The sequence below is a fragment of the Setaria italica genome, chromosome IX (genome assembly GCF_000263155.2).
Source record: "Setaria italica strain Yugu1 chromosome IX, Setaria_italica_v2.0, whole genome shotgun sequence".
Taxonomy (NCBI): domain Eukaryota; kingdom Viridiplantae; phylum Streptophyta; class Magnoliopsida; order Poales; family Poaceae; genus Setaria; species Setaria italica.
This window is the reverse complement of record NC_028458.1, coordinates 42,150,471-42,164,947: the sequence shown is the minus strand read 5'-3', so window position 1 is coordinate 42,164,947 and position 14,477 is coordinate 42,150,471. Positions and strand designations below refer to the sequence as shown.

The 14,477-nt window shown below is 44.6% G+C and overlaps 2 protein-coding genes across 4 annotated transcripts; both read right to left on the bottom strand.

Moving 5' to 3' along the window:
• Window positions 1–2,303: 2,303 nt before the first annotated feature.
• LOC101760838 (UDP-glycosyltransferase 73C5) lies at window positions 2,304–3,991 on the bottom strand. The gene has a single exon (XM_004986834.3). The coding sequence runs from the start codon at window positions 3,942–3,944 to the stop codon at window positions 2,418–2,420; it is 1,527 nt and encodes a 508-aa protein (XP_004986891.1). The 5' UTR covers window positions 3,945–3,991; the 3' UTR covers window positions 2,304–2,417.
• Window positions 3,992–8,421: 4,430 nt separating this feature from the next.
• Window positions 8,422–13,515, bottom strand: LOC101778250 (EID1-like F-box protein 1). 3 transcript variants are annotated; one of them, XM_004983926.3, is made up of 3 exons: window positions 13,220–13,515; window positions 11,960–12,782; window positions 8,422–8,989 (listed from the first exon to the last, which is right to left on the bottom strand). In XM_004983926.3, the coding sequence occupies exon 2, from the start codon at window positions 12,726–12,728 to the stop codon at window positions 11,976–11,978; it is 753 nt and encodes a 250-aa protein (XP_004983983.1). In that variant the 5' UTR covers window positions 12,729–12,782; window positions 13,220–13,515; the 3' UTR covers window positions 8,422–8,989; window positions 11,960–11,975. The 3 variants fall into 3 exon arrangements, with proteins under 3 accessions (XP_004983983.1, XP_022679292.1, XP_022679291.1); XM_022823557.1 differs by having other exon boundaries at window positions 11,960–12,776; XM_022823556.1 differs by lacking the exon at window positions 8,422–8,989 and adding an exon at window positions 11,711–11,900.
• Window positions 13,516–14,477: the final 962 nt, after the last annotated feature.

The following is a 14,477-nucleotide window of genomic DNA, read 5'->3' as shown; positions in this document are numbered from 1 at the left end:
CGCGCCTCACCCAAAATCATGACGTCGGCTTGAAGAACGGAAGCAACCAAGCTCGGCCGCTCCGCCCGCAACACCGTTCTGCTATGCCGGCAGAGAAGAGACTTGCATTGCCTGGAGCCTACCGCTAGGCATCGCTGCAGGGCAAAGGTGCTCCCTCCGGACGCCTACCATCCCACCCGCTAGCACCGGCGCATGCCCTTCCCCTGCTCACTGCTGTGTCGCGCGTGGGCCGGAGTTGGCCGCTTGCCTGTATGCTCGCGTGAGGATGCAGTGCTTGAAGTGCAGCTGCTTCCCTGCTTGGTTGCTGCTTTGCTAATTGCGTGAGGATGGATGGAGCAGGGAAAAGTATTAATGGGAGTTGAGCTTGGCTTTTGGTGCTAGCTCGGTGAAGAAAGGAGCAGCGGGCAGCGGAGGGCCTTTGGATTTTCCTAGGCCAACATACACGCACCGCTGGGCTGCTCCGCTGTCGAGGGCTCGCAGTGCGGGCGAAGCAGTCCATCTCTCGTGCGAGACCAGCCGGCCACAGCAGCCCAATGGACCTTTGCCGGGGCGGCACAGTGGAGGAGAAGAAGCATCTAAGGATAAGATAGGGGCATTATCAACTTTTTGCATGGGCTGGAAATTAAACAGAATAGAGAAAAGATCAAAAGAAGGAAAATGAAGAAAATGGGAGAGAAACACCTAAACTGAAACAATTCGCAAGCCCAACGTCAAATTTTGAAAGGCATACGAATTGGATGTCAAATTCTAAAAGATTCTAAAAGGTCTGCGAATTGAGACCCAAATACTGAAATCTCTCTCGCAAAGGTGAACGGTTGTGGAGAGCTGCTAACCCATTCATCAGTGCACATTGCTCGACATAGGGTAGACTACAGAGGCGGTACCGTAGTGAGAAGAGGCAAAATCCTAACTCAAATAATAGTGATATTTCTGATGACCGCCAACAAGTCACGTATACATCCAAAGTTTACTAATGAACTATAATGTTTAGTGCAATGCATAAACCCATGTATCCACCCAAAGTTTGTGCTGGCGTGGAAGTAGATAGAGAGGCGACTTCAGAAGTAGCAGCGACGCTAGGTGTTTGCCCAGCTTAGCCTACGCTGACGAGGGAGGGTTACTGAGGCCGTCAATTCTTCCATAGGACAGAACCATGGAGACATGGGACACCGTCTTACTATATATTACTAATTAATACTTATATATTAGACTGTTCACGTTAATAGTCATTAAAATTCTCCTACTTATTTATTTTATTATGTGGATGATAACAATCAATCAATATACACTTTTGTGTATTCAACCATATTTACATAAAAAAGTTATATATTAGACTGTTCACATTAATTCTCGTATCAGATGTGCTACAAAGTACTTCCTCAGTTCCAAAATGTAAGGTTCGTTATAGAGAAGTTTAACTTGTATCAATAGTTATTAAGATTCTCCTACTTATTTATTATATTCTGTGGATGACAACAATCAATCAATATACACTTTTTTATGTTAACACAATCACTTATAGTTTATTTATTTCCATTGCTTGTACAAACGCTATCATCACTATAAAAGGGGAGAAGCCCATCGCCAGTAGAATAGACTCTCTTGGAGCCTTAAAAAGTGAAGAAAGTGCAAATACAAAGAGCACAGAAAAGAAGGACGTAGGGTCTTTCACCTTCCCGCAGCCCGAAGCTGCCCTAAACCAGCGTCTGTAAAGCCTGATGCAGGAACGGTTAAGTTCACTATTACTTCCTATCAATCGTCGATGCGAACAGGCATAAGGAGGAGGAGGTGGTGATGGTGGTGCCGATAGAGGAGGAAGAAAAATATAGAAATGGAGGTGGTCGTAGAGACATTATTAGTGCTGAGTTATTTTGAAAGATGACACCAATAGTTAGCATGCGGGCTAGTCCTTATTAGTCCCGTATCCGTCATCACCCCAACATGCGCTAATACATGTTAATGGGTCGGTGCGGTTCTCTTCGATAGTAATATACTAGTGCATATTGGACAGGCACATATAGGGCTAATATGGATGATGTATTATGTACTAGCGAAGGCAATCATGACTTCACCCATCTATCTCAAAATCTAACGGGCTAGTCTTTTAGAGATGTTCATAGAAGTAGGGTGTACGTGCGTGCATGCACTTATATGGCTAAATATGTGCACGTACGAGCCTCCTCCGCGTAATGTGAAAAAGAAAATGACAGCTCAAAAGCAGGTACGGTTGATTTCCTTAGTGACATGTTTATACAAGCACTTGAGTTAGTGTGATCGCGAAATAATGGAACAGAGGCAAACATTTCAGATTTAATTTACTGACACCAACAATTGTACAAGTGAGATATCTATCTGATGCTGGCACACGCAACCCCGGACCGTTAAGGCGTTAACCAAGCGGGCCGCGCTAAAAGTTGTCAGTTGTCACGCGGCTCGAAACGCTTGACCAGGTCCAGCAGGTTGGCGTGCGACGACCCGCCCTCCTGCACGGCCGCCCTCGCCTTCGCGGCGAGCGCGCGCACCCGCCGCCGCCTCCGCTCCGCCTCCTCCCCGCCGCCCATAACGCTCCTCACGGCCGCCTCCACCACGTCCCGCCCAACCACTATCTCCTTCTTCACGGCCTGGTAGATCAAGGGCTCCTTCACCCCGACGCTGACCCCGATCCCGAGCACCTCCACGGCCATCTTCTCGTTCAGGAACTGGTCCGCGAAGTGCGGCCACGTCACCACCGGCAGCCCGGCCACGATCGCCTCCAGCATCGAGTTCCACCCGCAGTGCGTCACGAAGCCGCCCGCCGCGGCGTGGGATAGGATCACCGCCTGGGGCGCCCACCCCCTCACGATCAGGCCGCGCCCGGCGACGCGCGCCTCGAGCTCGTCCAGGAAGGCGCGCACCGCCTCGTCGTACCCGCCGGCGTTCCTGACCACCCAGACGAACGGGTGCCCCGACGCCTCCAGCCCGAGGCCGAGCTCGACGACCTGCTTCGGCTCCGGCTGCACGATGCTCCCGAAGCTGACGTACAGGACGGAGCCGGGGTCCCTGCCGTCGAGCCACCGGAGGCACCCCGCGGCGTCGACGGCGGGGGTGTCGTTGTTCCCCTTCCCCCTCGACGCTAGCGTAGCCGCGGCGCCGGCCTGCTGGTGGTACAGAGACACCGGGCCGACTGTCCAGACCTTCATCCCCCTCGCCGCCGCGTAGCCGGCGGCGTACTCCGGCTCCAGCTCCAGGAACGTGTTGAAGATGACGCCGTCGGCCTCGGCCCGCGCGCGCTCAATGTAGTCCGCCAGCGCCTCCCACTCCGGGATCGGGATGCCCCGGAGGAAGCCCGGCGCCTGCGCCCTCGTCACCACGACCCTCCTCGTCTCCAGGCCCGGCACGACGACCGGCTCGTTGCTGTCCTCCACGCCGGCGAACGCGTGGAACCTCTCGAGGTTGTGCTGGCAGAGGATGGAGAAAGCGCACATGCAGAAGAAGCTGAGCCGGGGGACGCCGAGGCCGGCGGCGAGCTCCGTGGTCCAGGGGTTGAAGAAGTCGGAGACGACGCAGGTCGGGTACGGCGCACGCGCGCGGAGGTAGCGCTCGATGGGCGCGCGAAGGAGCGCCACGGCGCGGTAGTAGCTCATCATGTACCTTGGCTCGATGCGGTCGGCGTGGTCCGCCCCCTCCGGCAGGCCGGCCGCGGCGTAGTCGAGGGGGAACTCGACGAGCCGGACCGGCAGCCCGGAGTGCCGGGCGGCGTCGACGGTGTGGCGCACCCGCGCAGCCGTGGACGGGGGCGCGACGATGGTGCAGAGCGCGCCGTGGGTGGCCAGCAGCAGCGCGGTGTCGACGGCCGGGATCAGGTGGCCTTGCTCGTTAAGCGGGACGAACACGAAGTGCGCCGCCGCCTTCGTGCTGCCGGCGTCTCCCCGGCCGAGGGTGGCAGGTTGTTCTTGGCTAGTCATCCTGACGTCGTCGAGAGGCCAATCTCTGCTAGCTTAAGGACAGGGGAGCTAATAACGTTCTTGGGTTGCAGTAGCTGTGCGCGTGTCGTCTTTTATAGGTGGTGGGGCGCTACCCGACTGAACAATACTGATACGAATTTGTATATTCAGATGATCCCCTCTCCACGATTAGGATCCTGTACGGGAGTGTTTGGCGTATAGTAAGCTTAAACATACTGTATGACGTTATGGCAAGCAATACTTAGTTTAAAAATTTTCACCACATCGAAGATTTTCGTAAATAGAAAGATCTTGCTTTTCTTTTGACGGAGGGAAAAGTGATCCATTGTTGTTTTTGTAGACGCTACTATATGCTAAAAAAACAGCATACATTTAAGATCCCAAGGTACTATACTACTCCACGGCAAAAAAAAAAATATTAACCAACGACTGGGATTCTAGCTCAAGATCGGGAAAGAGTTTCATTAGTTCCGTGATTCCGTCGGCCAAGGCTAGAGTCACTAGCCTCCTCTTCTTTTTGCGAGAGCAACCCTAGGTTCGTTCCTAAGAGGCTAAAACTACACTCAGAGCTTTCTCTGTTCATGTTTCGGCAGAGGGGACAAAGCCTTGGTGCAGCAGTAAACCTCGTATGCGCGAGGCTCATCATAAGATCTTAGCTTGATGTCCTACCCAAAGACTTCAAAAGTTGTCACACGATAATCTTTCCTTGTTCTAACTTCCAAACCTATAACTTGGTTTGCTTGCCTGCTTCCTAAGCGGCCTATCAATCAACGAAATGTTCTAGTTCCGCGATACGAGCTTAATTAATTGGCTGCCGCTCTGAGATAGTAGATTTATCGTTTCCTTTCCTTGTAGGTAACTGCTACTAGTGGCAGTTCAGCGCTCCCTACTCTAATATTCTAGATAATCGTCTGCATTCAACTATGAACGGTTCAAGCTTTTCTTCACATTATTAAATAGAAGAAAATCACTCCGCATCATAGAATTAAAAGGGCGGGTTGCAGATATGGGATTCTTAGATGAAGGGTTTGGTCTACGGGCGCTGAGTATGCATTTGTGAGTAGTACGTAGCTTACAAGTAGCAGTTGGTAGCTTGACAGGGGATAGGCATCAGATATTTTACAATACGGAGAAAGAATTCGCCTTTGAATTGATTGCAAAATGGTAGCTGCTGCTAGCACAAGTGTGAGCCGGCAGCGATTGGCTTGACTTTCCTTTCCTTAATCTCCCACCCGATGAAGGAATTGAAAGATTACCCCGGGCCACGTAGATGTACTATTTCCTTCCACGGACATTCTTTTCTACTCCCTCCGTTCCAATCCAATTTTCTTGAAGAGCCAAACCATTTTATATTTGATCAAAATTATAGAGAGGATTATAAAGGTTTATAGTACCGAATAGATATACTATGAAAATATGTTTAACGACGAAACTAATGGTACTTATTTGGTATCATATATATTAGTATTTTATTGTATAAATTTGGTCAAACTATGCTTTAACTCTCCAAAAAATTGAAATGACTTATAATTGAAATGGAGGGAGTAGTCTATAAGGTAACTAGCAAGCCGCTGTCGCAATCTATACTTGACGGCACTAATGATCTCAGTCTCTTGATTCCAAATTAATCAATACAGAAAGCAATGGAGTAGATGATTGAAAGTCGTGATGTACTGATGTACTTAGTTAACGAAGCAAGAAAGATGTTAGTCGGCACGCGTGAAGCACGCGGCGTGATCAGCCATGCGAAATGAAGCTGATCGATGCACCTCAGCAGTTCAGCGTCTCGGAATCTCTTACCACTTTCAAGAAGAAATCCACGCATCACTGGAAAAATTTAGCACAGTGGAGTTTAACAACGAAAGCTTCCACGACATCTCCCTACAATTCAGGTTGTTAAGGCAAGAGCGGCACTACATATCTTGTGGTAACGCACCCTCCCCACGTGCTTCTAATAAGCAATTACAGGACTTGTGCAGTATAACGGCCAAGAATTACAATAGCCTCGATCACAAACGATAGAGCTCATGTATCTAATCTAATACAAGCTGTTGTTAGATCCTTAGCTTCAAGAAGCTATAAAACTTGAACAATAACCAGACCTGGTGATAAATTCTCACTTTCTTGATTCACAATTAAATTAAATTGTCAGTCATATGTATGCATGGTGAATATACAATTTGTGCAGGCAGAAATACTAGATGTCTCCATGGCATCAACATAGTGTGCATCCCCTTTGCATATTCTCTTCCCCTAATTTAGGACTAATAACATCTTAATAGGTAACCTGTATTCTGATACTACCGTATCACCTTATCCGTGCCGGCGCGAAAACCTCATTCGTACCATGGTGCCGGTGATCTGAACGGCACCATGAAGCTGATGCGAATCGGGATGATTGGGATTATGCCTGCTGGTGGGAAATGACACCGACAAGGATAATGCATTATTCGAATCGGTGCTAATCTGTCGGCAAGGATAGTTAGAATAGGAATTTGTAAATGAAAATAAAAAAAATTAGACTAGAGGGCCACGTTTATTCACAAGTTAGAATAACGGATTATCCTTGCTGGCTCAAACTTTAGTCAAACTTGAGCTTGCACGAGCCGGTGCAATTTCGAGCCAGCGCGCATAATGAATTATCTGCGTGGGCTAAAAATTGCACGTGACAAATGTCTGTGATTTTATATTGTCCAGCGTCCATCAGTGAAGTGGCGATAATATTAAACTTGCCAAAACTCTTAAAGTTTAACTTACTAGCAGAAAGACTTTGTGAAAGCAACATGTGATAGTGTATCATTTTACGAGCCGTCTAGAATGCTTTGACTAATATTTGATATCTCAATGTGTATTACACCATCATATCTTCTGCTACGTTTCATATCTTACCAAATGATTAGTCAGAGGACTATGCCCACTTTATCTCCAGTACAATGGTTGAAATCGAGAATGCAGTTCCAGAAGACACAGCAAAGGAGAAATGTTGATACCATCAGAGATATTGTAGCGTTCAACTCTCCTTAGTCACTTTGCATTTTTCATAAATTTTATTTCCTTGCATGCATTTGTTTAATTTTGTGTTCAAATAAATCTATTTGTGGTTCTATCTTACTCAACTAGCTTATTTGTGTGATGAAGTTAAGAACTATAATATTAACTGAAATAATTGCCAATATTAAAGGTTTTCTACCATATATGTTTGCTAGTTCATTATCTAAATTGTGATCAGATAAACTGCCATAGTAATGTGGGGCAGTTTTGCAGATTATAGGTGCTAAAAAATCTTGCATGCATAACCAAATATAATTGATTGATATGGCTTCAAATTTTATTAAAAAAATCCAAAGACAGAGTTGAAAAATGTAAATCAAGTAAGTCCACTGCTTTCTCATAACAGATTTAGTTATGCCGTATTCCTCATCTAGCAAATTTCATTACGTTGACTCTAGAACAAAACCTTAGAAAGAAAAGTGTTTACTTATTGTGACAAAACACTTAAAAAGAAATTACATTGCATTTTTTCTTACCATGCTTTAATCTGTTTTTAGCAGATCAATGAAGTATGCAAGGGTTTGTTATTGAAATACGTGTGAGAGATAACAAATGCATTCCTTCTTTAGAGGAGCGTCTAAATACTATTTGACCTCAATACCATCTACACTGCTTATTCGTGTGATTAACCTTGCACAAACGATGGAGACAACGTACAAGAACATTGATGGATACACGGATTCAAAATAATTAAAAAAATGGATACACATGCTGCTCCATGAACCAATTCTCTTCTAACTAGCTAGGGTGCAATCTTAAGAAATTAGTCAGCTAGCCTTGAACAACAGTGAAATTTGTTATCTGGTTCAAGTGTCAACCCTTAGTAAATAGTACTAGCTAATTTCACTATTCTTCAAGTCTTACGGCTGTTGTTAAGGCTTGATGCTATGGCTATGGTTCTTGTTCTTAGATTTGTGTGCTAGTTGTTACAATATGTAAAACAGTTATGTATTAATGTACATCCTAACAATCATCTCTATTCTCTATTTGACAGTAAGACAATTGAGGGTGATTGTCAAATGTGCTGCTTGTCCTTCTCAACAAATACTATTTTATCACTAAGAGTACTTTTAAAAAGAAATGGTTGAAGATCGCTTTGATTCAAATTTAGAGATGAATGTTTTGATGGAGGCTGCTGATGACGGCGGGGTGGTTCCATGGACTTGGCGCACTTGATGATGTAAGCGTGGAGAAGCAGGGCCAACCAGCTGTCTAGAAAGGTAGCTAGCGTGTGCATCTTTAAACCCAACATGCGGCCCATGTACGTTTGTTAGCTTCCAACATTTTAAAATTTTGATTCAACAATCCATGAACGCTAATTCAACATTCTAGATAAACTGGTTCAACATTTGATATGAAGATGTTGAACTAGTTCGGTCAAAATGTTGAACTAGTTAATGTTAATTTTTAAAATAACAATAAAATATATTCATATTTGGTCTCATTACGCTGGACTAATTCGGCCTGTACTGGCCAGGGTACAACAGGCTGTATCGGTCGGATACAAGCAAAACATGTACAGCTGAAACCTGAAGGTCACTTGCAAGCTACACACAGGCACGGGCGCACGGCCATACTTTCAAGCAGCAGCTATCTCTGTTCCATGCTGGTGCTGCGACCTCAAGCTGGGCGCACGTTGCAACACAATGGTCTACTACAACAGGCCTCTGTATGTGATGTCAATTTGAGCACAATCACATGTTCAGAGCAACACAGGCTGTATTGAACACAAGCAGAAAACTGTACATTTCTAGCCATATGCCTGAACAAATACCGGTAACAACATGTAGGTGCATTGCAAAGCTACCTGTAATGGGGTATTCATTCATAAATAAAGCAAACACCACACAGCTACCTCTTCCTTTTCTACTACTACAAAGCAACTAGGAGAACACCAGTGGCACTGCAGTTAAATACCATGGCGACAATGGGCCATGTCCTTTGTCGCTACTCATTACGCCCTAGCCAAAAGCATGGGATTCGGCACAGCAAACCTTGTCAGAAAAAAGAACCACAATTTAACATAGTTCAGTATCATGGAAAAATCTCATTCTAGATAAATACTCATATATATTAAAAAAAACATATGTCTGTTCCAGTGGGCACTTTGCCAAGTTATATTAATCATTGCCAATAAGGATTATTTTGGTCTGAAGTGAAATTACAGCTACTTCTCTTGATTCTACAGGTTATTTTCTCTCAGCAGTCCACTTGACCCACGGCACTGATCATCTAATTAAATATTGTGCAAAGCATAAACACAGTTCTCCAATGCATGAACAACCACAATGAGGTATTGCAATAAACCATCTCAAATCATCATATTCCATAAGAACCTAAGAGGCTACGACTAACTGACAAACCCTTCGGTAGTAACTAGTGTGTTAACCCATTCAACCTGAGATTCTAAAGCAGAATTGAAGACGCTCAATGTGATCCACCATCAGATAAAATTCCCATAAATGTTGAGTACACTGGTAAAGAATAACTCATTTAATTTGTTTATGGTTTGTGACACCTGTCAGATATTTCTCTTTCCTTTCTCTTAGCAGTGATTAGTTTCAACTAAAACCGGAATCTTCTCTATACTAACCTGAGTTCAAAAGAAGGCATTAGGGAGAGTCACACAATCCCATTTTTATCAAATCTGTTTAATCCAACGATAAATCAAACCTACCAAGAAGTTCTAAGGAATATTAAAATTTGAAACATCTAGGATGTGCGAAAGATACAATAACATTAAACTAGCAAAAAGCCAGCCATGTTTACGCACATGACACTACTTGACATTCCTAAGCATTTCACTTAATTACTATAACCAAACCCAAATTTATATGATAAGAACCCAAAACATATATGAGTGCAACCACTGTGATGCCAGTGCGATGCAACACATTATATTTACAACAGAAAGTATCAAAATGTGAGCATTTGATATACCTTTTACTGTACAACAGTAACTGGTAGATTTGGCCATTATATTCAGCATGGTGAAAGTAAGGGCAGAGTATAACACAAGGAACTAAAGATTGTCAATGTAACACCAGAAATTAACAACAAGGGATCAAGTCCTGACACAACACCTACTGCTAATCTATCTTTTTTAGATGATTACTGGCTAGTTTAACAGGGACTGAACAGTTCAAAGCACAAATGGCTGGTCACTGAAGGAAAGCTTGAGTGTCACTAATCTCCTAATAGAAACTTCAGAATCAAAAGTTTCAAGTACAAATTGTGAATAGAAAGGATAGTGCATGAATATTACAATCACAGACACCTGAAAAGAAAGCACTCTATCTGTCTGTCATGCATAGCAATAATTTCAGTGTGCCTCAGATGCTTTAATGAATATACTCAGGACAATATTTGACTCATTAGTTTAATCTATTAAACCATGAATATGTAAGGACAATATTATAACCTATAAGTATCTGCAAGTTTTATATATTGGTTTGCTTGAAGGTGAACTGACTTTGACAACATGAAATGTTTGATTGAAATTAATATCCGCTCAAATTACTTATCTATACACTAAAGGCATTTTTAGGCTCTACTATCCAGATTAACCAAAACTGACACCAACCTGGAGAGAATTACATATGTAGACAACAACTGAAATAATAAAACATGCACAAATCCTCAGAAACTACTTAAGTATACATAAAGGCATTTTAGGCACTACTATCCATATTAACTACTCCCTCCGTCCCGAATTATAGGTCGTTTTGGCTTTTTTAGATTCATGGATTTTGTTGTGCACTTAGATATACGCATGTCTAGATGCATAGCAATTTTATGAATCTAGAAAAGTCAAAACGACCATAATTTGGAACAGAGGGAGTAATACTGACACCAAGTCAACTGTGGCATTGGGCGTGTTCATAAAACGACGTTGGCTCCATACCGGGCAGAACAAAACTTGGGAGAGAATTAGGCCCCCTTTGGCAAGGCTTCACCGACAGCTTCTCCATGAGCTTCTGGTGAAGCCCTACCAAACGGTTCAAAGAGAAATGGCTTCTGTGGGGAAGCCGGAAGAAGCCCCCGCAAAATCCGTTCACAAATCTGGAGACGGAGCCGGAGCCCGAAAAACCAGCTCCCCGCGGCTCCCTCCCTACCTATGTATGTGCTCGTACAAAATTACCCCTCAAGTTAGCGGAAACTACACCTGAAATTGCCACTCGACTCCACCGGCACCGGCGTGAGTGCACCACCCAGCGTCGCTCGGCCGTGGCCGCCAGCGTCTAGATCGGCGCCCCCGCCCTCAGCTGGTGCATTGCGCCGCCCGCTTTCATTCCCCACGATAGCCGCAGTCGTATACCGCGACGGCCCGGTGGAGATGCGGCGCGGCGGGCGCAAAGCAGCGCGCGGCACCGGAGCGGGACAGCACGCGAGGTCAGAGCGGTGCACATGGTCAGAGTGGTGGTGCGCAGGGCCGGCGCAAAGCAGTGTGGTGTGGCCGGATCAGGTGACATGCGCCCAAAGGAAAGAGACAGGAAGCCGGTGTGGATAAGGAATGAACGTGAAGGAAAGAGACGTTGTAAAGAAAGATAACTGAACCCGGTAATAACGAAGAAAAAAAATACTACGGTAAAAAAAGCAATGGAAACGAATGATGCGGGGAAAAAAGAAAAAAAGTAATGCGTGTGGTTAACCTATAATTCTTATTGGTCAAACAATAATCTAATTTCTATTCATTAATTTTTTTTCTTTTCATATGACAAATCACATTATAATTGAGGGCACATAGCCAAGGGTATATAGGACATTTGACCTCTTACATTCATTCATAAAAATATAGGAGAAGACGTTTTGCTTTAGCTCCATCAGAGAAGCTGCTCCACCAGAGGAGCCACAGCCGGAGCCGTTTCAGCCACAGCCCTTATATCGGTTGACTACAGACTACAACTGAAAAAAGAAACATGAACATGTGTCCTAAAGAAAAGAAAGTATAAGAATGCAAATACCTGATCCAAGTCTTGATCACTCTTCCTTTGTATCCTCAGAATCTGAGTAGGGCATCAGAGTGCATGAACCAATGATGTGCCCATTAAGGCACACATAGTACTCAACAGAATCATCATCCGCATCCAACCTCACGGAAGCACTGCTTGGTATCATATTTGGTTGCATCAGGTGCCATAGCTTTGTTTTACAATAAGGACACACCTCATTCGGATGGAATGTTGCCTGCCTCTCAATCAACATCTTCTTCATATTCGACCCAGCAAACGACTTGAAGATACCCCGGAAGAGGCCCAAGTCACCTTCCTCGCCCTGGTCAAGATGTTCACAAGAATCCGAGACATACAAAACATCTGACTTGCACTGTGGCGGCACTAAGCTCTTCCCCAACGTCCTAGAAAAACGGGTCCTGTAGACAAAGTGCCCTGGGATTGGGACATGGATGTTACTGAACAGGTCTCCCCTAGGGCACGCAGAGCAATAGATAAGAAGCTTCCCTAGGGCCTTCCAGTTGCCATCAACAATATGGCTTCCATCAGAGTGCAAATCCGTCATCATCTTTGGTGCCCTGGCATGGCAGAATTCCTTCCAGAGCACCCTCTTCGCAAATTCATCAAACCATTTACATACGCTGGAGAAGATAGCAATCATCTTCGGGTTCCATTTCATGTGTTCAAACACGAGATACATTGCATCCTCACTGATGTGGCCCTTGAGGCAAACACAGGTCGCAGAGTGTGTACAGCGGTACCGCTTAACCACCAACTCCATTTCAGGCGATCAGGTCACTTGTGCCCAACTCTATGTAGCCCTTCAATCCTGCTCCTGCAGCATTTCAGTGCCACAATTTGATACTATTCATCATGGATTAACAAAACGTTGAAATTAACCATCACCCAGATAATTAAACTAGTATAAGTCAACTAGAGTGCCAAAATATTGGTTTCGGTGTTGTTCACTGTGCTGCCTACATTACGAGGCGAATTTTTCGAAACATAAAGAAATTCAGCAATATACGAGTAAAATTCCTGCCTCAAGCATCCACTCATTAATACCATCAGTAAACGAGGCAAAACAAAAAAGAAGTAATATCAGAACGGCAGAAGACAGACTAGTCCATGCTGATCCTCAACGCAGCCAACAAAGAAAATCCCCACCTCCCCCTAAATGCAGACAGGAAGGACCCCCCAAATACCAGAGGAAACACCAGAAACGCATCGAAAGATGCACATTTCCAGCCTGAATCGAGCCAAGAAAGCTACCTGACAGCTCGGACGACGCCAAGATCGCTGTTTCCTACCTCCCCGCCGCCGCCCCCAAACCTCCCGCCGGTGCTGCCGAAGCCGGACGCGAGAAATTAGATAAGCACCTCCGGGTGCTGGGCCCCCTGCGGTCTGCGCCGGCTGAAGTGGAGGAGGAGGGCAGTTTGGGTAGGAAGAGGGGCAGTTGGTTGATGGCTCGCTTGATTGACGATGACGCCACTCGCCTTCTTCCTGGCTCTCAGTTCTCAGAGGTCTCCCCTCCGCGGAAGGAAGAGAGGCTGAGAGGGGAGAGTGGAAAGCACGCGGAGATTTTTTTTTTCCTTTTTTGGGTTTTATATAGAGTAAGGCTATGTCTCGACTTGTTTTCGTCTATTCGTGCAATTTATTGTTTGAACTTGGAAGTGATTTTCTAGAGAGATATCTTAAAAAAGAAAAGAAACTATGAGAGCAAACTCTGTATTTATCATAGAAACGGATATGATGTCAGCTATTAATCACATATAGAAGAGGTTCAACTCTTATCATCTGTCGTCGCATATTAACCTTTTTTACATATGTGTTCGTTTGAAATCTCTCATTATGTTCTTAATCAAAATATAAATGCACCATTATGTTTGTTTAATAAAAGGTTCAAATTAAGGTTCCGTTTGGTAGAACTCCTAGAGCTAATTCTCCGCTGAATCCAACCGGAGCTCTGCCAAACAATTTTTCAGAGAGAACTAATTCTGTGAAGTGATTCCCTGAAATGAACTAAGAGGCTGGAGCTGGAAAAAATAGCTTCTCCTGATTCTGTGGAGTGATTCTCCATTCTAATTTCAAGAGTTACTAGAGAATAAAAGAGAATCACTTCCGGCCACAAAATCACATCTCTCAGAGAATCAGTTCTCATAGAGAATTAAAATCGGATGGACTAAGAACCCAATTAAGTACGTGAAGTTGGAGACTACGAGAAAAGTGGATCACCAATAGATCGATGAACAAAGAACTTACCTATACAAAGGTGTTCTTTCTCTAGCATTACATTATATGGAGTTTTTTTTCCCAAAAAATGTTGCCTTGAATGGATCCGATTGTATTTCTTTTATAAAGTTCTCAATAAAAGCAAAAGAAAGAAAATACAGATTTAAAGGCTTGCAACTTGACAAAGCAGATGATGGAGTGAACCAATACCACTTGCTATATGGCCATGACTAGTGTGGAAATGTCCAACTAGGATGGAAGTATACTCTACCTTGTCAAGGGAGAATTTCAACCTCTA

Bases quoted from the DNA above. Each gene is read 5' to 3' on its own strand.
- LOC101778250 (XM_004983926.3), bottom strand. From the start codon at position 12,728: ATGGAGTTGGTGGTTAAGCGGTACCGCTGTACACACTCTGCGACCTGT.
- LOC101760838 (XM_004986834.3), bottom strand. From the start codon at position 3,944: ATGACTAGCCAAGAACAACCTGCCACCCTCGGCCGGGGAGACGCCGGC.